This window comes from Orcinus orca, chromosome 3, assembly GCF_937001465.1.
Source record: "Orcinus orca chromosome 3, mOrcOrc1.1, whole genome shotgun sequence".
Taxonomy (NCBI): Eukaryota; Metazoa; Chordata; class Mammalia; order Artiodactyla; family Delphinidae; genus Orcinus; species Orcinus orca.
Window position 1 is genome coordinate 171,992,691 of NC_064561.1, and position 25,149 is coordinate 172,017,839.

Genomic DNA, 25,149 nt, shown 5'->3' on the forward strand with positions numbered 1-25,149 from the left:
TGGTGATTGTAGGTTCACGGAAAGAACATCACCGCAAATTCTTCCTAAATAACTCATTTCAGATGAAACATTTTAAAATGAACTTCTTTCAGGGAGTTAATTAAATGGGCAATTTCACAAAGCAACGTTATGCAAATCTACTAAAAGGCTATTTTATAATCCTGAGCTGACAACGGTAGTGTCTCCATCTCTGGAAGCGAATCTACTCAAGTAGGTTGAGATCCTTTTGCCATTTGAAGCAGCTCCCCTCCTCCCACTGGAAGGACTGATCTTTGGGGCTCAACAATCTTTCTCAAACTCTTCCAAACAGCCTGCTTCAGCTTTGCAACCAGCTCAAAATAGGCAGCAAGAGATCAGGTGCACAAATGAGAGATAAATAGCTTCACGCTCCAAAGGCAAAAGCCTTTTTGAAAGGTTATGCTTTTTTCTTGGGCTTCCCTGGTGGCGCAGTGGTTGAGAGTCCGCCTGCCGATGCAGGGGACACGGGTTCGTGACCCGGTCCGGGAAGATCCCACATGCCGCGGAGCGGCTGGGCCCGTGAGCCATGGCCGCTGAGCCTGCGCGTCCGGAGCTTTTTTCTAATTGGACCATCTTTCACCAAAACATTACTGTGTCAGACTCCTGCTTGACAATGTGCTAGGTGTGTAATCTTGAGCAAATCTCCTCTGTGCCACAGGAATTTCTTTGTAGAATGACTGCAGTAGATCAGAAAATTGCCAAGAATTTTTGTAGCTCTAAAAATTCTCCGATTCCACGGCTGTCCGGCTTGATAACCAACATGTATAAACAGCCATCACACCTATAAATTGTGTTGTCCATGAGTTCAGTATCTAAACTTGAATGTGATTAAAGAGCAGCTGAGTGAAGCTGACTCTTCATCAGCCAACTGCATTTGGCCTTTGAACTAACCACTTCATTTTCCCCCAGCTCAAGAGAAGGCTGAGTTGTTGAGATGCCACCATTAAAGCCACACCCTCATGCCCCCCCTCGCCCATTCCACGAAAGAAGCCCAAGCTCAGCTTCTTATTTCTAGGAAGCTTCGTCATGATCTAACCTAATCCAGCCGATTCTGCTCACAGCTGGACATGACTTTCAAAGAGCTGAAGGTCAAAGGCCATTCTTTCCAGTACAAGAGAAAACACCCTGTGGGTGAGAAAGACAGAAAAAAATGGAAGAGAAAGAATAGTAATACAACTGGAAAGAATGAAGCTATGGTGTATGATGTTGGAATGCAGATTTTGTTGGGAGAAAATGGAAAGTTCTCCAACTTTCTACACTTGAACCCAAACCCCCTACAGTATCAGGAAACCAGGAACTTCAACTGTCACAAGAAATATAATGGATCTTAAAGAAAGCCTATATCGTATCAGAGAGAAAGCACTGCAGGCTGCCAATTCCTTGAAAGGGGTGTGGCTTTAGAGTCACAAATTAAGACTCATGAAAGTTTTGCATGAGATTTTGGAACAGAACACTACCATCAGGTAAAAAATGCCATTCTCTTTTGGACTAAAATCAAATTGTATCATCATCTGGGCCCACCATCCTAGGGGAATAGCCTTATGACCCAAAGTGGATCATGGGTGGGTCCGCTGCAATTTGGATTGCTGCAATTTGAGATAGACAGCAAAGACATAAGCCCTTAGCAAAGAATCTGACTTGGAGTGATGCTAACATGTTTAAAACCTGAGCTGAGGTTAACAACTATCCAAGAAAAGCTAAAAAATTAATTAATTAATTAAAAGGTTGGGAAATCTGTGGGTCTATAATCTCTCCCGCCTTCCAGAGCTTCATGGGAGAATATGCACATACAATAGGTCAACTCTGACGGGGTACCACACGCTGGGCTATGAACCCTCCTGGTCCAGGGATTTGTAATCATGGCTTTCAGGCCAGTTCTGGCCCCAAGGCCAGAGCATCTCAGGAGAAGCTTCCAGCCTCCAGCCCTGCACTTTGTACTGGCCAAGACTCAGCCTCTCACCTCTCAGAGTTGGGAGGCAGCATATTAAAAGAATGGTTTGTGATGGTTTAGATATAAGTCTGAAGGTCAGGCAGCGGCCCCCCCAAAACCCTTTTTCATGTGTAAAGTTCAATGAGTTTTAGTAAATTTACTGAGCTGTGTAACTATCACCACAATCCAATTTTAGAACATTGTCATCTCCCCCATAAGACAGCTCATCACCATTCCTGCTGCCATCCCCAGGCCAGTGCATGTTGTATGTCCTTCCCTTCCCTCCACTCCCAGGGTCCTCAGTTTATTTCCCAGCATACGTTGCGTAGAGTGGTTACCCACATGTTTCCCAGTTATAGATGGCGCCTGGGCCATCAGCTACCCTGTGGAGGTTGGACACAAATGCACACATGTGCACACACACAGACACACACACACACCACCCAGGGAGCTGATACAACACCTCCTCATCCAGCCCATCAGGGAGAAGTCCAACACTGCTCCAAATGCTTCCATCCCAGCTGTTACAGGTATGGTCATGGTTTTCAAAAGCTGCAGGAAAACTGAATATTACCCTCCACAAAAGATATCATGTTTAGAACTCAGTATCACGCAGACCCTTAAACTGAGGATCCTCCCTGTGCTTCTTGAAGGCAATACTCAGGAATTCAGAGGCAAAAAATCATAAGAAGGTCAAAGAACTGAAGAAAATAACCATAATCATACAGCTTCCAGAAAGTCAGGCACACAACTTACCCAATACGCAACTTTAATAGCAAAGTTTAAATATAGTCCTAGAAAACAGTGGAAAGAGAATCAAAGAAGCATTTTTAAATGTGCTCTTGTTTAGCGTGTGTAAGAAATCTGTGTCCACCTTCTGTTTTCTTTTTTTTTGTCAGTGTGTTGCATACAGTGGTTACCTAGGTGTTTTCCGGTAGGAGGAACCGTTAATGCCATCAGGTAAATCCACCTTGTGGAGGTCAGAATATGTGATGTCCTGACTGCTCGTCCTGAGAGGTGGACCTGGGCTCTGTCACCTGTGCACTGAGAAACTGAGCACTGTCTATTATGCTTCTATCTGGAAAAAACTAGACCCATAATATGAGACCATTCTGTGGCAAACAACCCTGAAACACATTTTAATGTAACTAATACCCACATCAAATTCATTTTTTAATATTTTAAAATTTTCACTGATTGAAAAACAGTGGCAAAATGGATTCATGCAAATAAATAGCCAAACAACACATTCTTTAAAAATTTTTTTAGATAAGCAAAAAATGGATAGCATCTTTCATAACGACGAGGTTCTTCCACTTACGAGTTCGGAAAAAACTCCGTATCAATTTAGCCCAGTTGCTAAAAATTCTGTTTCATATGAACATCACACATTTTCCCATTTTTCTCTCCTGAAAATGCACTGTGACCAAAATGTATGAAACATTGACAGGGCCTACACCAAAAGGATCTTCCTAAGAAAATGGCAAAACAAAAATGAAAAATTTCTTCATAGTTATATAGTTTTTTTTTGAAGCATAAAAGCAGACTTTTTTTTTTTTTTTTTTTTTTTTTGCGGTACGCGGGCCTCTCACTGTTGTGGCCTCTCCCGTTGCGGAGCACAGGCTCCAGACGCGCAGGCTCAGCGGCCGTGGCTCAGGGGCCCAGCCGCTCCGTGGCACGTGGTATCTTCCCGGACCGGGGCACGAACCCGTGTCGCCTGTATCGGCAGGCAGACTCTCAACCACTGCGCCACCAGGGAAGCCCCCAGACATTTTTAAAATGCATGAAATCCCATGGCCCCTTCCCCCAACCTTTGCAACAGAGCTCATATATTTTTGTATTTTCTATTTTTGAAAAGGAGAAAAAATATTAAGAGAACTTAAATCCGGATAGGGAAACCCGGAAGAATTATTTCACATACTTTTAACTTTCTATTTTCACAGCCACTCAAATTAGACAAATTACTGTGACAAGTGTGACTGTAAAATAATGATGGAAAGAAGTGATAATCTTACAAAACATAGACTTCTGATTAGAGCAGATCATAAATCAATTAAATTGAAGTGATTTCCACTCTGGCTTTTAAGAATCAAAGCAAAGGTCTAAAAATCAATTTACCCGATTTGCACATTACCTTAACTGAATTTCAAGAATGATCTAATCCCCATATTTGAATGAACAGGCACAAACTTGACAAAGCTGGATTGCTACCTGATTCTTCACTCCATTAAGGAGAACACCCCCATCTGTTTGCCACAGAATGCTGGTAAAAACAACGCTAAGGCACAAAACACAAGGGAATACAATCCAGTTGTAAAAGCTATTTATCCGTCAGTCTGGGGATAATTAACCCAGAGGAGATAATTCTTATTTGAAACACACCACGTCAAAGAATACCCAAAGAGAAGATACACACAACAGAAGTAAAGCATCATCATTAATGCATACCCTGTAGTGCAGATCAAGAGCAATCAAACAACTGACATGACCAACACCAGGCTCTGAGCGCGTTTCCCGGTATTACAAGCAGCAGAAACTAAGCCTCTGAAACAAAGACTGGAAATGGTGTTTCCACAACACCCTGCACACTAGGAAAGTAGGCTCTATACAGTGTCGTGAGAAAATCGTCTGACACCTCACAAGTCTTTCATGATAAACGGCGTTCGCGTCTTCCATGGCCCTTCATTCAACAATGCGTTTAGAAAGAACTCTTCTTCAGAAAAGAAGTCATTTAAATGTGTTTCACCTTAAAATAAAAGGAGCCGATTCCATAATTGGGTCAACTTTCCACTAAATAACTACATTAGAAACAATGATTTCCACACTCAAACGAGTAAGTAATAACTGAAAAGCTTCTCAACTATTGGGAAGCAATTAAATTCCAACATGTGCTACTACATATAGTCAAATTCTTTATCAAGAATATCAGTGCAACCAATCTTTGTTCTGACAAGCAGGACTTTTCACTTACTCTTGAAAGAATCAAACAAACCTCTTTTCCTACTCCCCAGGCAGTGGGAATAGTTCAAGTTCTACAAATCCCATGACTATGACCTTCCCGTTATCAAAATCCTGAATTCCAGGTGTGCCTATTTTGAAAGTTCTTGCAGGAACTTTCAACTGCAGCATAAAGATTTTACAATCATAATGTTTTTCATACTGAAAAACAAGATATGTCATTCATAAACACTTCCCAAAAGTCAGCCTGTTATATATTCACAAAATAACAGCATTTACCTTAAACCACATCAAAACAACTTTAGTAGATGGTGACAGCAATGCAACAAAAAAGAAACCTGGGAAAACCTTGGCCTTCTCATATTTAAGAATCTCATATGCTTCCACTCAGTAGAACAGAACTGAAACTCACACCTTTTACGTGTCTTCCAAACACAGCCAGCACTGTGACCAGAGGGCAAGAGATAATGAAGAGCAGATGCCTACCTTCACTGGTAGCCACATTCTTCTGGGCTTGGGTCGGCGTGTGATCTGTACTTGAACTCACGTCGGATGAGATGCTTGAGCTGCCTTTGCCTAGAGAAAACAGGAACGAGCAGCTTTTGAGTTTTGTAATTTCAGCACTGGACCGTGCCTTCCACTCCATCCCTTACCAAGCCATATCACTTGTTTCCAAGAAAGAAGCCATAATACCAAGAAAGGAGTTCATTAGGTTCCTTGCCTTAGGCATTAAATATCTTTTGGGAAATATCTGACCCATGTCATAGTAGAACTGAAGCCCTATTATAATATGGCTTGACTATAAATTCAGACAAGATTATAAAACATAGTCAAATATGATAACATAATCTTGTTTTGGCATACATGTGGATAAGAGAGTCCATGTGGGAAACACATCTACAGTATTAAGTTTTTCTTTGCAACTATAAACTATACGTTTCCTAATAAAGGCTAAAGACAAATCTAAGAATGAGGCATTAGCCAAGGAGCAAGAGCCTGCTGGCTCCAAACAGCTGCATCACCTTAAAAAACAAATTCCCTGCTTTAATGGGTTCTTCATTAAAACAAACAAAACCAAAAAAAACCCACTTTGTTTTTCTAATGCAGGACTTCTCAAATGGGGGTGCCTCTCCCTCAAGTGGACATCTGGTAATGACTGGTGGTATTTTTAATTGTCACAACTGGGGAAGGTGTGCTACTGGGTTCTAGTGGGTAGAGGCCAGGGATGCTGCTCCACATCTTACAGCGTATACAACGGCACCTCATAAGAAAGAATTATGCAGCCCAGAACATCAATCTGCTGAAGTTGAGAAACCCTGGTCTAAATAACCTCACCTCAGCTCACAACTGAGTTTCTACTCTTCTAAATTTTAATTTGAACATATACATTAATATTGCAGACATTCTGCAAATGCACATGAAAGTCTACAAATATGAACCACACTCACTGCCTCAGGAGGGAAGTGCCAATGACCATGGTGGACAGCATTCTAAGATGATCCCCATGGTACCTGCTACAGGCTGAATGTTTATGTTCCCTAAAACTCATATCTTAAAACCTAATCCCCAGTGCCATGGTATTAGGAGGTGATTAGCCTTTGGAGGTGATTAGGTCATAAGGGTGGAGCCCTCATCAATGGGATTAGTGCCCTTATTGAAGAGACCCCAGAGAGCTCCCTTGCCCCTTCTACCATGAGGACACAGGGAAAATATGGCCGTCTACGAACCAGGAAGCAGGTCCTCACTAGACACCTTGATCTCAAACTTTTCAGCCTCCAAAACTGTGAGAATGAAATATCTGTTGTTATAAGCCACCTAGTCTATGGTATTTTGTTGTAGCAACCTGGACAGGCTAAGCCAGTGTCCATGCCTTTGGTAACCTGCTCCCCTTGAGTATGGATAGAACTTGCAATTTGCCACTAAGCAACAGGACATGGCAATGGTGAGAGGATTTTGCCAATGTAATTAAGTTTCCTATAGCATTAACTTTAATCAAAAGGGTGATTATCCTGGGTGGGCCTGACCTAAATACATAAGTAAACCCTTTTAAAGAGCCTAGAGGAGAGAGATCCTTCCTACTGGTCTTGAAGAAGCAAACCAATATGAGTTCTACAGCTGCAAGAAATGAATTCTACCAATCCCACATGAGCAGGGAAGAAGACCCCAACCTCACATGAGAAAGCAGCTCTGGTCAACACTTTGACTACAGCTTTGCAAGATCCTGAACAAAAGACCCAGCTGATCCAAGCCCAGAATCGCGACCCAAGGAAACAGTGAAATAATAGATATCTTGCGGTAAGCTGCTGCTAAATTCATGGTAATTTGTTATGCAGCAATAGAAAACTAAAACAGTCACCAACCAATTACATCCCAGATGAACTCTTTTCACACCACAAGTTATGATCTAAACTCTTCCATTAAGCTGAGAAACACTGTTTTCCAATAGTCTTCCCAGCATAGTGTACACACCCCAGTTAGGTAGAGTGAGTTTATAGTCTATAAAAAGGACAAAGTAGAAAAGCACAAATGGGCTTCAATTGAAAGAGCTTCAGGATTTTGTTGGCTAATGTTGAGAGTAATGGAACAATCCAAGTTCATGGGTGATATCACCAGAGCAGTGAAGTTCAATGGCTGTTGCTTCTCACCACTGCTCATTATAACTTATGGCTCTGAAACAATTCTGTTATTCCCATCACTTCTGCCTATTTCACATCCTCCTCTCTCAGAGTTAGCAGACAGTGCAGAAACTCTCCATCAGTATGTGTCAGGCCTTTGTGGTGGCATTTATACGAGTCAGGCAGCACCATTTATCTGCCATGGTTCACCCTTGGTGGGGGCTGACATGTTGGACCTGGTACCTAGTTAGAAGTATGTCAACCTGGTCTCTGACCTCAGTCTGCTGCTCCCTTGTTCTCTGACCTTGGACATTCACTTCTCAGTGTCGACATCTGATAGGGGAGATGGTTGGACTAAGGGATTCCCAGCAGCTCAAATAGTCTATGATTCTACGAGTCCATGGTCGCTCCTCAAACCTGAGTCATGCAAATACTACTGTAATGTGGCAAAAAAAAAATTATTGTGCACCACTAACTTATAGAAATTATTTTTATTATATTGTTACTTGTGATGCACAAATGGAAAACTAGAAATGACCTCCATCTGCCTTAGATCTGATTCAACAATAAGACCAAAACAAACTAACGAATTGGACATGAAAACAATAAAACCCATAAAATTCAAATGAACAGCATTAATTTAACCTGGCAGATGATGTTATTTTGCTGAGATGACATTGCCCTTGAAAATGTAAATACAGCACTGGCTCCTGAAGCCAATGGGCTCTTGGTTTGGGCATGTCCACACTACCCCGGCCCTCTGGGGACTCGCCCTGCCCACCACTTCCACCCACTTGAACTTGGGGAGTCCTTCCTGCTACAACAGGGTGCACGTCAGTTGGCCCTCACTTGCTCTGACTGTATCATTCACATGCTTTCAGTCTGCTCTTCTTTTATCCCTTACTGGCCTATAACCACTGAAGGAGAGCTCCCTCCTTAAAAGCCAGGTGCAAACTTGGGCAATGAAGTCTTGTGGGAGGACTCTGCTACAAAGAGGACCGGTATGCAAGCATCATCTTTAAGATCATCATAAAAATTAAAGCACAAAAGAAAACAACAAATTTCAGGAGAAATTTTCAGACAGATCTGAAAATGTGTGGGCAGATCCCTCAGAAGACCATGATCTGCAGTATAGGAAATGCTGGCCTATGAAGAAAGGGAAGAAGATTGGGGAAACAAATACTATTATTAATGATTTTTCTAATAAACAGCTAACACTGAGCGCATATGCTGTGCTGCATAGTCTAGTAAATACTTTAGATGCTTCATCATATCATTCACTGTGCCCTACAACTGTGTGTCTCAACCTTTGTTTCATGATTGCCCTCCCTCCAAGGAAACTTTTTTAGACATTTTTCCTTATCACCCTCCAACTGAAATTGTAATACCACAGCTGTACTGCAGATTTCTTATGTACTGTGTATATCTATCTATCTATCTATCTATCTATCTATCTATCTATCTATATATATATATGCTTTTTATATAAAAAGAATAAGATTTTCACTCCCCTCCACCGCAAGAACCAACTTTTGTCCCCTTGGGGGTGATATCACCTCCATTAAGAATGTATGCCTTTTGATGAGTAAAGCATTCTTAAATGTCTGAGTATTTAATGAATTAACTAATTAAGGAAAGCAAGGTAACAGAGAGATCGATACAGTCCATTCTTGTTAAGTTCCATGAAGTCTCTGTAAACACTGAATTAACAACAGGGAATCCTTGCTCTGAGGGGAAACACAGGATGAGGTGTCTGTGAGCCTCTGATCACATTTTTGTCAACCCATCAATATGTAAACTTGTTTTATGCGTGTTTTTAAACACACCCTGGAGTTTGGGATTGACATGTACACACTGCTATATTTAAATTAGATAACCAACAAGGACCTACTGTATAGCACACGGAACTCTGCTCAGTATTCTGTAATAACCTAAATGGGAAAAGAATGTGAAAAAGAATAGATACATGTATATGTATAACTGAATCAATTTGCTGTACACCTGAAACTAACACAACATTGTTAATCAGCTATGCTCCAATATAAGATAAAAACATTTTAAAAAAAGAAAAGAAAATACAGACACCTTACTTAATATATATTGTTCATACATTAACATTGAACTCAAGGCCGACAGCACTGCGACTCAAGCCTAAAGGAAGCTGACCTAACACAGGTAAAGCCTATCACAGCCTTCCTGCACTTAGGAACTCTAGACACCTAGCTCTTCAGCACTACACATTTCAAATGGTGAATTTACCAATAAAAACATAAAAATGTGAAACACGTGGTGCTGCAGAGACTATAAGGACCCTTACTTGCAGCATGAGAGCTGAAACAAGAAGTCAGCCTGGCTCAACCTCAGCTGGGATCCTGCACGCCCGGCCACTCAAATTCTTCACCCTCTGTGCACATCCGAGGATGACCATGAAAGCATCGTGAGTCCCCTTCTGGGGTTACAAATAAATTTCAGCTAGTAGGCAAATCTGCAAATATGGGATCCACAAATAGTGAGGATCGACTACATATAATCTTGTATTAAATCTGGTTTCACAGCTTGTAACCAGCTTTCACGTACACTTAAGTGGGTAGGGTGTAGGATCTAGAGTCAGGAGGCCGGGGTTTATACCTGGATTTGCCACTTACTAGTATTGAGCAAATGATAAAACCCCTCGAAGCTTTAGTGTTTTCAGCTATAAACAGGGTGGGGTGAGATTACATAAAATCATGCAGATATATCACTTAGGAGAGCGCATTCAGAAAATACTCAATAAATCTTAGTATAGTGGGTTTCATATTTTGGATACTATTAATATGCTCTTCTCTTCTGCCTTGCTTCTGGAAGCATAACCATCTCCCCAGTGAGTTCAAGTGGAAAGGGAAAAGGTGTGTGTGTTGTGGGCAGGAGGAGAGGGGGCACTTACAGAAGAACTGTCACAGGAGGAACTCAGAAGGAAAGAACAAGGGGATACTTGGTTTCTAATAGTCAAAAACACATCTGTCGTGTGACAATGTTTCTGTGAGCTAAGTTATTGTCTTAGGAAGGGACTGCCAACATATCTCACCTCCTTTAGCAAGTCAAGGGCCAGACCTGTCAGATTCGATCCTGGAGTTTTATATAAGGGAAATCCAGACCAGAGGGAGGTGGTGGGAAGATGGGGCAGGAAGCCCAGCCTAGGGAAATAACTGGAAAGGACCAGGCAAAAGGGAAGCACAGGTAAGACATACCCAGATTGCATCCTGTTTCTCTCTCTGGGCTTCCTCTGAGAGAGGGGGCGGTGTGTTAGATAAAGAGAAGCTCTGGGCACAGAGGGGTGCTGTCACCTCGCTCCCTATAATTAGCACACCGGAGATCATCGCCCTTAGACACCCCAGCACCAACCAGACGCGTGGCCACGTCAGGCTGCAGGGTAATCTGGCTGGACTCAGGGAGCTCCGGAGGTGCGACTTCCTGGAGTCGCCTGGGATCCCTTGTGGCAGCGACAGGACCCCAAGCAGAGGAGCGTCTGCTGGGGACCCGCCTAGGGGAGTCCGCTTAGCGGATGTGATGCTTCCACAGCCAGAACAAGAGCTGATCACCACGGAGGGCTGCAGGGGAAGCACAGCCAGACCTGAGAAAACACTAATACCAGCAAGAACTGAGGTGCGCTGGTTTCAAAATATATCTACAGATTCTGTGACGGCTCCACTACAAAAGGCAGAGCTTCATCTCCCCTGCCCTTAAATGGGAAGCGGGGCGGGGGTGGGGGAGGGCCCAGCCACCTGTGTTTCCACATGCCCTCCAGGTGATTCAGACCTGCCATACGGTCTGAGAAGCAGCCAGGAGCTTCTCCTTCTGACCGATGCCTTGACCTCCACAGGAAGCTGTACCAAGAACCCAGGAGGACCAGGCAAAGTGCTCAGCGCGGCGACCGTCACACATACAAGTGATTAACAGACATCAGCCGCCCTGTCCTGGATCCATCACAGCTGCCCACTTCTCATGCAGTTGGAGTGATTTGGGTTCGAGTGTTTCGAGCACTATCTCTGGAGTCTCTGGCTTCAAACCTGAGCTCTACCATCTCCAAGCCACATGCGTATCTATGAGCACGTCTCTCAAACTCTGAATCTTGTTTCATCTCCTGTAATGTGGAGATGGAAACCTCTTTCACTTTTTGCAAATGGGTGTCATGGTGCCCAGGCTTTGATGTCCTTCTCCAGAGAAACAGAACTGATAGGAGATGTGTAAATATCTCCTATCAGGATACATGTAATGACCAGGGAAAATTATGGCATTATTTCTATAAATATATATATATAGGGTTATTCATATATGCATATATGTAAGATATATATATAATATCAACACATATAATATATATAGATACAGAGTCAGAGAGGGATTTAAAGGAATTGGCTCACAGGATAGTTGAAACTGACAAGTTGGAAATCTGTAGGGTAGGCAGGCCAGCAGGATGGAAACTCAGGAAGGAGTTAATGCTGCAGCCTCAAGGCAGAACTCCTTCTTTTCCAGTAAATCTCACATTTTGCTTTTAAGACCTTCAAGTGATTGGATTGAAGGCCCACGGTCCAGTCGACAGTAACCATCAACAGTAGTCTCCTTAATGTCAACTATTGCAGGTGTTCACCACATTCACAAAACACCTTCACAGCAACACCTAGATTAGCGTCTGAGTCCACAGCTGGGTACTACAGCCTGGCCAAGCTGACACGTACAACTGTCCATCACGATGTCAGACCCACGGGAGTTTAAAATCCATGTTTACCAATTCCATGCACCATGCCCGGGAGAAGATCTCTCAAACTCTCTAAGCTTCACTGCCTTCATCCATAAAACATGGATAAAAACAAACAAACAAACAAAACCAACTACCTATTTTCTCTACTAAGAATAGGGGAACTGTACCGCCACCTTTCAGCGTGGGAGAGGTTGCTATGAGCTAGGGGCTGTAAAGCATTCAATCACATCCGGTCCCGGCCAGAGTCCACCATGAGTGTTTACTATTGACACATTTATCACAGTTCAATTTGTATCAGGAAACAAGAAATGAAATTTAAAACACTAATTATTATTTTACTATTATATAATAGTAAGTAAATATTACATACGCATATAAATTCTACATGCCTTATAGATCCAGTAAAAAATCCCTCAAGCATAAACAGAGTTGGCAATTCTGCTTTCGATCCAACTGCTACATGAAAGTTTGTTTATTTGACCAATGGCCAAAACCCTCATTAGGAGTTGTTAGCATATCCAAACTGTGCCTGCTGGATTTGGTACAGTAAAATTTGGCTTTTTATTGAATTTCCTCCCAAGTGGAGGCTAGAGGCCCAAATGAGGGCAATTGAACAAACAATTAGGTATCAAATATACAAATACCAAAGCAAGCAAAGACTAATAACGCACTGAAGTTGGTAAGCATTGTCTGTGAACAGGTGAACATACACACGTGTAAACGTGAACCACTGTATGGACAAATTAGTTGGTGGGTCAATCATTTCGGTCACTTGGGGCACACTGTTAACCCGGGAATGTTGGCAGGAGAATGTGATTCCAATCATTGATTCCTTCAGGCTTTCTGTTAGAAGGTGACAGGTTTTCCCAATGTCTGAAGAGGAGCATGTTCATTAAATGGGGATCCTATTAGAATAGGATTTTAAGTCTCTTCTAATATAAAAATCCTCATATATAAAATTGCAACACTAAGTTTCTTCTCTCTTCTCTTTCCCAGTGCCCAGGCTGACTGTGCAAATGCAGATGTTTAAAACAAGAGAGTCAGACACTCCGTTGTTATTTATTGATAACATGAGGAAGGTAAAGGGGAAAACAGAAAAGATCAATCAAGACGTAACAAAAAAATGAATCAGTGGGGTCCTATGATTTCTAGCATTCTTAAAGAGTCCAAGAAATCCGTTGCAAAATTGATGCCCTTTATCAACTCCGGACTATATGCACTGAACTCATTCCTGCAGATTTCAGCCACAGACCTCGGAGAGGAAATCTACAAAGGAGCACGTGGACCCACGTGGTGAGGGCCTTAGACCCTTATTTCCTGTTTCTCTCCCACACCTTGTTTCCAAGTGGCTGCCGTGCACCAAAAGAGTCTGCTTTAATATTAAATGTCCACACCAAAGGAAAGAGAGTTTCTCTTTTTTTATTTTTTTTTTCTGTATCTCAGAATTAGATCACGGGAGCAGTGGGTCATGTTTGTGTGTTGAATTCACTGTTATTTTCCTGATTGTTATCTTGAGATAGTTTCTTATCTTCTTTGATCCACAGTTCAAATGTCTGTATATACAGAATAATAATATTAGTTACCTCAAAAAATGATCTGGATTAATCCCTGGCCCAGGTGCATATTACTTTTTGGAAAGAAACTCAACACATACTGTGAACACGTATTAGCCAGCGGGGATTTAATAGATGAGTTCTCCAGAGTTGGAGATGCTGAATTAGAGTGAAACGAGGAGGAATCAAGTCCTGAGCCCCTGCCTTACTTTATTGTGAGTGAAGAATAGTAGATGATGTCCTTTGCTTTGCTTCTCCATTTTTTGTTCTTTCTTGGTGAAGACTGGAAATACAGTCTCAGGAGGACAAGAAGAAGAAAGGAAAGGAAAGGAAATAGAGAACTCTCAGTCATGTTTTGATTTTTTTTTTTTCCCTTTCAAGCCATTTAATGTCTTAACTGGAACTTTCTTTACTCCGGTTTCCAAAGCACCTAACAAGTGACCTCAGGGCCACTGAGCAGGCCACACATGCTGTAACTGGGGGGCAGTCCAGGCAGAAACAGGAAACAAGACCCGTTAACTGAGCACCTCCTTCACCCTGCCCGTGTGCTGGGCCCTTCCCCTACAAGGCCACAGTTCTCATAGGTTTATGTCCAGCCTGAGAAAAGCCAAGGATGGTTTTCGACATTTGGCTCATTGCTGAGAGATGCAAGATCTGGTTCAGGGTGCTGGCATTTTTTTCATTATTTTAAAAACATATATAACATAAAATTTGCCATCTTAACTATTTTTTACATGTACAATTCAGTGGCATCCATTACATTCAGAGTGTTGTACACCCACCACTACTGTTTACAAACTTTTCCATGACCTGACACAGAAATTCTGTACAATTACCCAGTAACTTCCCATTCCTCTGTCCTCCAGCCCTTGGTAACCTCTAACCTGCTTTCCATCTCTACAAATAAGCTTTTTCTAGATATTTCATATAAATGGAATCATACAATCTTCATCCTTTTGTGTCTGGCTTTTTGTACGTATCATGTTTTCAAAGGTTCATCCAGATTGTAGCCTGTATCGGTACTTCATTCCTTTTTATGGGTGAATAGTATTCCATTGTGTGTATGTACCACTTTGGGGGGCATATTGATGGCCACTTGGGGTGTTTCCGCCTTGTAGCTACTGGGAATGATGCTGCCATGACAGAGTGCTGGATTCAATACTTGTGGTTTTTAACTTTGAAACTTCTAGAGCTGCTTGTTTCCAGCTGAAATCAGATCCTGAGGGCTGCGGCTGGAGCAGGCGAACAAAGTACACAGAGTTCTTCCAGGAGAGGAACAGGGACAACCCCACGGCTGAGTCAGCAGCTCCTCTGGAGCCATTTACTTACAAGCCTGCAGCAGCTTCCAGGATGGGCTGCCAACCAGCCCACATCACAGACGCTAATGGAGCAGCCCAGGGCTTTGAGACCCGAACACACACCTGCTGCACAAAGCTTGGCTCTTCCAAAGCCCGTGGGGCTTTGATTGGAGCTGGACAGCCAGCAGAGGCCTGGGGACGTCCCCTTTGCCCTCTTCCTGGGGATGGTCCACATTCTCTCTAGGAAAGGCAAGAGCTTCGGCCTCAAGGCAGACAGCACAGGAGCGGAATTCCCCGCTCCAACACCACACAAGTGAAACCATGACGTGAAATGCAAGGCTGGGCTTAACCACACACGACCCTGCAGGGTATCTAGTCATTTAAGTGACATTAGCTTATAAGCCAAAGGCTAAAGAGAGAAAGAATTAAATAGAAATGATTTAAGTGATCAGCAATCATTCCACATTCTAGTGTCACGCTCTTTTTACCTTGGTGAGGAAAGAAGATTTTCTTAGACAAAAATGTGAATTAAAGCCAATCTTTTCTGCATTACTCCCGGAGTCTGTGATTAGTAAAAAGAAAAAGAAGGAAGGCACGTGATTCCGACACAGTCCTCTTAAACGAATCCATGGAAGGCAGCAGGATGGCTGCAAGTGTTACTAAAGCCGGAGGTGAGGCCCAGGGCGTGGAGCCTGACTGCCCACTGCTTGGACCCACATCTTGGCTTTGCCGCTAACTAGCTGGTTGAGGTGGAGGAAGTTGTTTTACTTTCTGAGACCCTCAGTCTCTCCATCTGTAAAGTGGTGTACTGGGAAATAGAAACTCACAGAAACACCTATGAGAATAAAATGAGGTCAACTCTAGGGCTTCCCTGGTGGCACAGTGGTTGAGAGTCCGCCTGCCGATGCAGGGGACACGAGTTCAGGCCCTGGTCCGGGAAGATCCCACATGCCGCGGAGCGGCTGGGCCCATGAGCCATGGCCGCTGAGCCTGCGCGTCCGGAGCCTGTGCTCCGCAATGGGAGAGGCCACAGCAGTGAGAGACCCGCATACCGCAAAAAAAAAAAAAAAAAAAGAGGTCAATTCTATAAGGCATATATATAATAGATACTTAATAGATGTTAGCTATTATTAACCACCCTCCCTACTTTTATTCTTAATCAATAATTCAATTTAATTCAGCAACTACATGCTAAACCTACTGCATGTGAAGGATTACGATTAGCAGTAGAAAAAACAAGACCGTCTATACTGGGTGAGGATATAAAACACAGACACAGAAATAGAATTGAACATAAATGCAGTAGGTTTAAGTTTTTAAATAGGATCATTAAGTGATATTCCCAAATACTAAATGATTCACAGAATTTCATCGCTTTTTAGCGTGACTTTTTTCTTTTCTAATGATGTTAAAAAATATGTAGGTTGATTATAAACAAACTCCTGTCTTTCTTCTCCACTGGATTCTCAACTTCACAAGGGTAGATTCCATAACTATTTTGTTCACTGCTCTACTCTTCAGAGCAAGCACTGTGCTTGGCATATTATGGTCAATCAGTACATGTGTGTTGAATGAACTGGCATAAGACTGAAGGACTGACTGAGTGAGTAAACTGGAAATTTACTCCTAATGAAATAGCCCTGTTCTCGTACTATTTCCTAAAAAGCACTAGCCCTTCCTTACAGGCACCAGTTGTATCTATGTTACTCCAAAAGTTAGTCTTTACATAATGGCTATGTGTTGAGCATGCAAACAGAGCTTAACAAAATTCATACAGATTCCCAGTGGCGACACACTGTATAGTACTCTGTATTAGCTTCCCAGGGCTGCTGTAACAAATTACCACTACCTGGATGGCTTAAAACAAGAGAAGTGTATTGTCTCACAGTCTTGGAAGCTGGAAGTCTGAAATCGAGGTGCCAGCAGGGCCGTGCTCCCTCCAAGGGCTCTAGAGAGAATCTCCTCCATGCCAAGAATCTCTCTTGGCTTCTGGCAGTTGTCAGCAATCCTTGGCATTCCTTGGTTTGTGGCAGCGTACCTCCAACCTCTGCCTGTCATCAAATGGCCATCTTCCTTCCATGTGACTCTGTATCCCTTCTTGGAAGGACGCCAGCCTTATGGAATTAAGGGCCCACCCTACTCCAGTGTGCCCTCATCTTAATAATTACACCTGCAACGACCCTATTTCTAAATAACGTCACATTCTGATGTTTCAGGAAGGGAGGGGGAGGACCCAGTAGATTCAACCCAGTAGATTCCCCAACGCCATTTTCTGCAGAATGAAGCAGAAAGCAGAAAATCCTACCCTGAGTCTATCATCTGAGCATTTACTCAAGTCTCACTGCATGGCAGTATTATGAGAGGAGAAGGAAGATTAGCCATAAGGTTTAATGTATCATGGAATGCAGAAGTCCTAAAAGAGTCTTCCAGCACGCAAAAAAGCAAGCACTTGGCACTCCATCGCGGGTGGTTTTAAGTTGAAAAGGCCAGGCAGTATTTCACAAAAGCACCAAGGCGGAGCCTGCTCCCCCCCCCCACCCCCTGAGCATCACACCCACCTAAAACGGCGTTCAGGCAATTCCTCCAGAGTTAACACAGATGTCAGCTGACACTAAGACGGATGCTGCTGCCGCTGCTGACAGATGGTGCTTCACAGCTGGGTTTCTGAGCAGAGTAATGAGAGGATCAGACCATGGACAGGCTAAAGGGTAGTGCGTCAGCACAAGAATTTCCATCATACTGTAAGTCATTCACAAGACAGTTTCATGCTAGTAACAGCCTCACTACAATTTGAACCAATGATTTTCCTCCAAAGTTCTGAAGGACTGCTATGTCCCAAAGATCATGAGAAGACCGTGTTTGGCTTAATGCAGATGGGCAGGGAAAGACAAGGTTCTTTCTGAAGTTCAAGGCTGTTTCAGCAGGATCTGAGGGCAAATTCAAAGACACATGCTTGTTTCCTGGCATCAGGAGGCTCAAGTGACAAAGTCGTAGGTGCCTCTTCTCGATCCACGCACTCATTCATTCAACATCCCATGTGCCGGACACCATGTCCAACACAATTCCATCATCAAGCCATCTCGGTGACAGAGGTTACGTTACTGCAGGACATGGAGGACAGGGAAAGAGTGGAGAAAATACCAACTTCACCTTTCAACAGAAAGTGTTGTAAAGGGACAGCCAGCAATATTTTGTGGCTTTAGGTGACCCAAACCCAGACAATTACAGACCTTTGCACCCTATAGCCACTCACTGATTTTAGGGATTTTATACAAAGCATGTTTATTTATGTTTACCTTAATTGTCTGTGATGATCTATCCAAATTCGTGGAAATTCTGAATAATAAATCTTAAAAGGCATTGACTCTCCTCCTTTCACACATAAGCAGTAAGTCTACCAACGGTGAAAGGGGAAAAAAAGGGCTATACATTTCAGATCTTAATCTTATTTAATACAAGACAATCTTAGGATCTTATTACGTTTCCCATCCCACACGGCCCATTTATTAGAAAGTCATGAGCAGAAGTCTATTGTCAAAATTCTGTGAAGGGAATTAAGAGAGATCCAAACAGCCCTGCTTGGCAAAGAAGATTACAACAGCAGGTTTTCCTGCCACAGAGAAGACACAAGGCACTAAATACCGTTAAGAAATCACTTAAGTGAAGAAACCAGAATTCATAGCTCGGATCCACACTTACTCCCTGACTAGCTGGGTGGTCCTGAAGCTACTCAAGACTTTTCAGCAACAATCAGTGCAGCGTATCAGACCGGGGAGAGGAATATCGGAGGAGGTCATCTTCAAGATCCCTTTCAACTCCCACATTCTCTATTCCTCCCTGACTCAAAAAGTTACCAACCCTTAGGGCTTCCCTGGTGGCGCAGTGGTTGAGAGTCCGCCTGCCGATGCAGGGGACACGGGTTCGTGCCCCGGTCCGGGAAGATCCCACATGCCGCGGAGCGGCTGGGCCCGTGAGCCATGGCCGCTGGGCCTGCGCGTCCGGAGCCTGTGCTCCGCAACGGGAGAGGCCACAACAGTGAGAGGCCCGTGTAATGCAAAAAAAAAAAAAAAAAAAGTTACCAGCCCTCTAGCAAAACTAAAAACCACTTTACAACCACAAACAAGGACCCTAAAAGTTAAAGGTCACGTGGAAGAGCTAGAGTTGTTAATCAACTTCCTCCTTCCTCAACTGAAAAGAAATTTTATATATATATAAAACATATATAAAAATTTCCTGGGTTATTTCACTGCCATGTCTTCCCTTTGGGTGTGCGACTTCTGACCTTGCATGTCCAGTGTGATCTTTCTTTGTGCCCAAATGAAAGACCCAATTTTATTACCTGCCATGCTCCCTAGGAGTGTCATTATTCTCCTCCTACATCTCTTCCACCTTCCTTGGGTTGGGAGAGAAGGTTCCCTTGGAACCACAGTGGGAAGCCACCATTCTATTTGATAGGAGGAGAGGTAACCATTCCTGCCAAGAGGCATCTCTGAGCACAAAGCAACTGAGAAAATATGAATGGCAGCAACAGAGTACTTCACAGATAGCCAGAATCCTTCTAAATCAGAACTGGAAGGGAGGAGAGGCCAAAGCAGTACACTGAGTGCAGTGACTGCCCCCACCCTGAATCCATTCCATCCGCCTGCCTCTGGGGTAGCTCTCTCATGATTGGGTGACAGTGAATTCACCTCTGTCGCCAGCAGGGAGCTCTGCCTGTCCTAAGCCAATCAACATGAACCCATCCTCACTGACCAGTGATTGACTAGGCAGATAGAGAGGGGCAGTTAAATGGCCAAAGTTGTCAATGGTGGGGAAACGGTGCTCTCTCTCTCTCTGGATTATAACCCTAGGAGTTGTTACCAACCATAGTGTATCAAAAAGGAGCACGCATCTTACCATGAAGATGCATGCAGCAAAGCAGAAAGACAGAAAGAAATCAGGTAAGAACATCCCCAAGACATAAACCAGTTCGAATAGGTCCTGACACTCACCCTGCTACTGGATTTCTGTTATGTGAACCAATAAGGAACAAAGGAAGAGTCTGTCTGCTGCACCTGGTGATCAATGTTGGAACTGCAGAAATGTATGCGTAACAAAGATAAAACTTAGAATTCAAGAAAAAAAAATTGGGAATTCCCTGCCAGTCCAGTGGTTAGGACTCTGCGTTTTCAGTGCAAGGGCCTGGTTTCTATCCCTGGTCCGGGAACTAGGATCCTGCAGGCCACTTGGTGCAGCCAAAAAAAAAAGAAAGAGTCCTAAAGGTATTTTTTCTACATGAAAAGACTGACTCTGTGAAAGGTGTAATAAGCATAAAGTAATTATTTTAACAGTGATGAACTATAACTTTTAAAAAAGCACAACCAAGTAAAAATAAGAAGCTGTATATATAGCCACATGATAAATTTGATAAGGCTTCCAGACCCTGTGAAATAGTATAATTTGCTCTGGGCAATGAACAGATGACTTGGTAGGTCTTGCTTCTTTTAAAAAGTTTAATTCAGCTTCCACCTACAATCTGTGTTGTATTTTTCAAAGCTTTATGCGTTAAAAAAAAATCTCTCTCCCTAAATTCTGCATTTATAGCCCTTTTATCATACAAATTGCGGTCATAACCTTACTTAAGGTTTGCAGGGGCCAGTGAAGCGAAAGGTCTGGCTTCTATAAAATGAGAAACGTTAAGCAAAATAAATCTTGCCTGAAACTGGAATAGTTCTTGAATATAGCAACTTAGGATCTAATCTCTCCTCTCTTTTGAAAATGTAACAGCTTTGCCTTTTAGCCAAAGTAGATCAAATACTCCACCAATAGCTGTTGTTCCTTTACTTCATTCTCTTTCTGGATGTACAGATACTTGATTAATAACTGTAAAATTCCCTAGAATTCTCGTCTCAAATTCTTCTAGAACAAAGGCATCGCCTCATCCGTGAAGGTGACAGGGACATTCTGACTCTCCCATTTTGTCTGAAGGAAGGACAGGTGACGGGGATCTGACATTTCAAGCTGTGCATCAATGTCTTCCGCTACTCAAGGCCCTTCTTCATTCACCTTCTTGTAAAATTATTATACTCATCCTAAAAATCGAATACATTTTGTGGAACCCCAATGGAAATTCTAGGGCATGTTTATGATAGCAGTACGTTCATAAAGACTTTGTTGGAATGCAACTTGCAGGGCCTTCACTTATTTAAATAAAACGTAAACATTTCAGGCATTTGTGATGGTATTGTTTTTCTCAGTGTGATGATAGCTAAGGAAATGTTTTCGGATGTATGGTGTGTGACAGGCAGAATAATCTTGCCTGCCTCCAGATTTCTATCTTTTACAGTCAAGAGATGGAATTAAATATTTTGCCCTGTCTTCCCCCAGCCCTTTTGACCCCTCCTTCCCGATCTTCTTGAGGTGTCATAGACAATGATACGCACATCACCAGATCGTATCACCAGCCCAGTTTAAACCCCTTAACAGTTTCCCATTGGGTCCTGGCTTAAGCCCAAACTCTCTACTACGGCCCATGAGACTCTGTATGACCGGAGCAACTGCCCTCCTCCCAGAATGTGCCCTGAGGGTTCCCCAGAGAAGGACTCTGTCTGTGGAGATCACTGCTACCCACAGTGCCAGCTGCTTGTAGACCCTCGATACAGACAAGGTATCTTGTCTGTTGAATGAACAAGGTAATAGCTATCAGGTAAACACAGACTTTGCCTTTTTAGTTTATCCAAATTATAAAACTAGCAAGTTTTCAAACTACAAAGAATCAAGTCCAGAAAAATAAATTTAACATAGATCAATATGAGACAATGATTTAGTAAAGAGTCTGAATGTTGAACATTTAAAAGAAATGCCACTTGTACACTTTAAATCCATAGGAAAACTACTTAAATCTGACAGTGGTTAAGAGAAAAACAGACACCTGAGAACAGACCAGAAAATAAAATTATTTGGAGGTAGAGAAAGAGGATGATTTTTTTTTTCTTTTTGAAAAGTCCCCATTTTACTCTTTCTTTTTTATTTTTTTCTTTTTTCCTTCTTTTTTTTATTTTTTTGCGGTACGCGGGCCTCTCACCGCTGTGGCCTCTCCCGTTGCGGAGCACAGGCTCTGGACGCGCAGTCTCAGCCGCCATGGCTCACGGGCCCAGCTGCTCCACGGCATGTGGGATCTTCCCGGACCGGGGCACGAACCTGCACTGGCAGGTGGACTCTCAACCACTGCGCCACCAGGGAAGCCCTACTCTTTCTTTTGAAGGCTGGCAAGTGTCTGAAGACCACAGAACTTAATCTGAATTCATTAGTCTGTGCTTTGATTTACCACAGTATTTGCCATTAAAAGAAGGTTTCATTTATTTACAGTATTTGACAGGAAGGAAACAATGCTGATTTTTTAAAAATGTTGCTTTGTATATTGCAATATTTTTGAAGGCAAGTTTATTATGCTTTTATTTTACCGTTTGGATATGGTGAAATATCCAATCATATCCATAAATGGTGTAATAATTAAATGTGTGCAAAACTTACAAGGATTTTGAAATGGGCCAGTCCTATGCCATTTATGGCATATAAAGGTACACCAATTAAATCAGAAATACCAGTGGAACAGAATGGAGAGCCCAGAGATAAATTCCTAGATAAACAGTGAAGACAGGAAAGTAACCCTGAAAATCTGTGAAGAAGGAAGAAATAATAACTGGTACTGGGACAACTAGGTATCTATTTTTTTAAAAATCATATCCTCATCTTACTCAAAAAAACAAAGTATAAAACTCACAAGATATAAATTCAAAAGAAAACAGAACTAAATATTTATCAAATTTCTAGAAGGTTATAAGTCTATTAACCTAAAACCAACAGAAGAAAGTACAAAGAAAATTATCAGGACATTCAACCATAGAAAAATTTCAAACTTCGTGTAAGAAAAATAAACAAATAGCAACAAATGTAATTGAAGCCAAACAACCCTTTGGGGGAAAAAAATCACAAGGGGCAAATGTCTTTATTCTCCAAAGAACTCATACGAATCACTTGAAAGCCACTAAGACTAGCATATAAGCTGGGAAAAGATGACAACAGGCTATTCACCAAAGAAACACAAATGGTGTAAGAGAATTTGAAACATAGTCTAACTTGCTCGTAAAGAGACAAAACAAAACAACAAGATACCACTTATACTCCATGCATTTGCAAAATGGTTTGAGTGAGAATATCCATTGCATGGCTGCAAGAATAAATAGATACAAGTACTTTAAAGTATCCGGCAACATGCACATCAAAAAGCCTTGATACGATTTAAACCTTTTTATCCCAGCAAGTCCACTTCTCCTTAAATTAACAGAAGCAGTCTGCTCCTTTCTTACCTACTGTATCCTTGAACTTGTCTTTGAAAGTAAATATACGAAAGTCAAGGAGCATGTTAGGGGGCAGGACTGGCTGGCTACATAGTCTGTGGGCCCCGGAGCAAACCGAAAATGTAGGGCCCTTATTAAGAAACGATTGGGGGCTTCCCTGGTGGCGCAGTGGTTTTGAGTCCGCCTGCCGATGCAGGGGACACAGGTTCGTGCCCCGGTCTGGGAAGATCCTACATGCCGCGGAGCGGCTGGGCCCGTGAGCCATGGCTGCTGAGCCTGCGCGTCCGGAGCCTGTGCTCCGCAACGGGAGAGGCCACAACAGTGAGAGGCCCGCGTACCGCAAAAAAAAAAAAAAGAAATGATTGGGACTTCCCTGGCGATCCAGTGGTTAAGACTCGGAGCTTCCACTGCAGGAGGCGCGGGTTCAATCCCTGGTGGGGAACTAAGATCCCAAAGGCTGTGCGGTGCAGCCAAAAAAAAAAAGGATTAGGAATTTCAAGAGGGCAACAGCAGAGCAACAAACCAAGCATGGGGCCCTTCTGAACACAGGGCAGAAAACTCAAGGAGCTGGCCCTGTTAGGGGGAAATCTGTACCCACACTGCTGGGATGGGGGTAGGGGAAGGTCCATGCATGCACCGCCCTTCTGATTCTGCTTGGTGGATGAGAGCCTTGGGATGCAGTAGGAAGAGAGGGTGGGTGCTGAGAGGAAGTGACCCTCTTCTCCCTGAGGAGAGAGTGAGAGTAAGATCCTAGAGAGATGATGCACCTGAGTAGACACTGGTACCAAGGCCTGGGCATTTATCAGGGCAGCCCTTGACCTTCTCATCTCTGCATGGAACTTAGTCAGCATCTAGAATGGGAGTCTGGTCACTCTCCCTTGCTCCTGTGCTGCAAGGGAAGTCAGATAGCCTCAGCAGCTTTGCTCACCTCCAGCCCAACCCTCTCTTGCCCCTGGATGGGGAGGGTCGCCAGGCCAGCAGAGGGGCTGGCCTTGCCCCTGGAGCCTGATTTCTTGGTGTCTCTGAAATCAAGGAGGGCCATCAAAAAGGGATTTTGAGATAACGGATAATCATCAAGACTGTTTGTATGTTGTTGAATAAATTCAGCATACAAAAGTCATTTAGGAATAGCAATATATCGTATATACAATGTTGTGAGTATTTGAAAGTTCAATCCACCTTTATTTTAATGTAGGGAAACACATATTTAAAAATACAGAAGTAAAGAATTAGTGACTACTTCTGAATAATTAGTTGCCTATTTAGAAACAAAACAAGCACTCTGTACACACAAACACACACGTATCTTCCTATTGCACAAAGTTAAATGATTTGCTCATCCACAAGCATCAGAATTGACCTTAAAATGTCTTTTTCTTATTATTTCAAAAGCAATCCTCAGCCATTTTGGCATGACCACACATCCTGATTTAGCAGGGGTTGAGACAAGACCCCTTGTTCTTACAGACAAGAGGGCTTCATTCTAATCCCAACTTTGTACTTGAACAAACAGTTCATATTTGTGAGCTTCTTCTATCCTGCAGGAAGATTAGGGCTGAGCGCTCCCCACTCTCTCATGGCAGCCAGCCCCTACTGAGCACGTTCTGACATCTCGTTATTCTACTGAATCCTCACGGCCACCCTGTGAGATAGGACCTGTGTTACTATCCCCATGGTCCACGCAAGAAAACTAAGGCATA

The 25,149-nt window shown here is 42.9% G+C and overlaps 1 protein-coding gene across 1 annotated transcript in view; it reads right to left on the bottom strand.

Annotated features, from left to right (window-relative positions):
• FBXL7 (F-box and leucine rich repeat protein 7) overlaps positions 1–25,149 on the bottom strand; it is a 417,504-nt gene that overhangs the window by 297,091 nt on the left and 95,264 nt on the right. Inside the window, exon 2 of the mRNA XM_004274480.3 lies at positions 5,393–5,482. Coding sequence (XP_004274528.1) covers positions 5,393–5,482 — 90 coding nt within the window. The remainder of the gene's footprint in view (positions 1–5,392; positions 5,483–25,149) is intronic.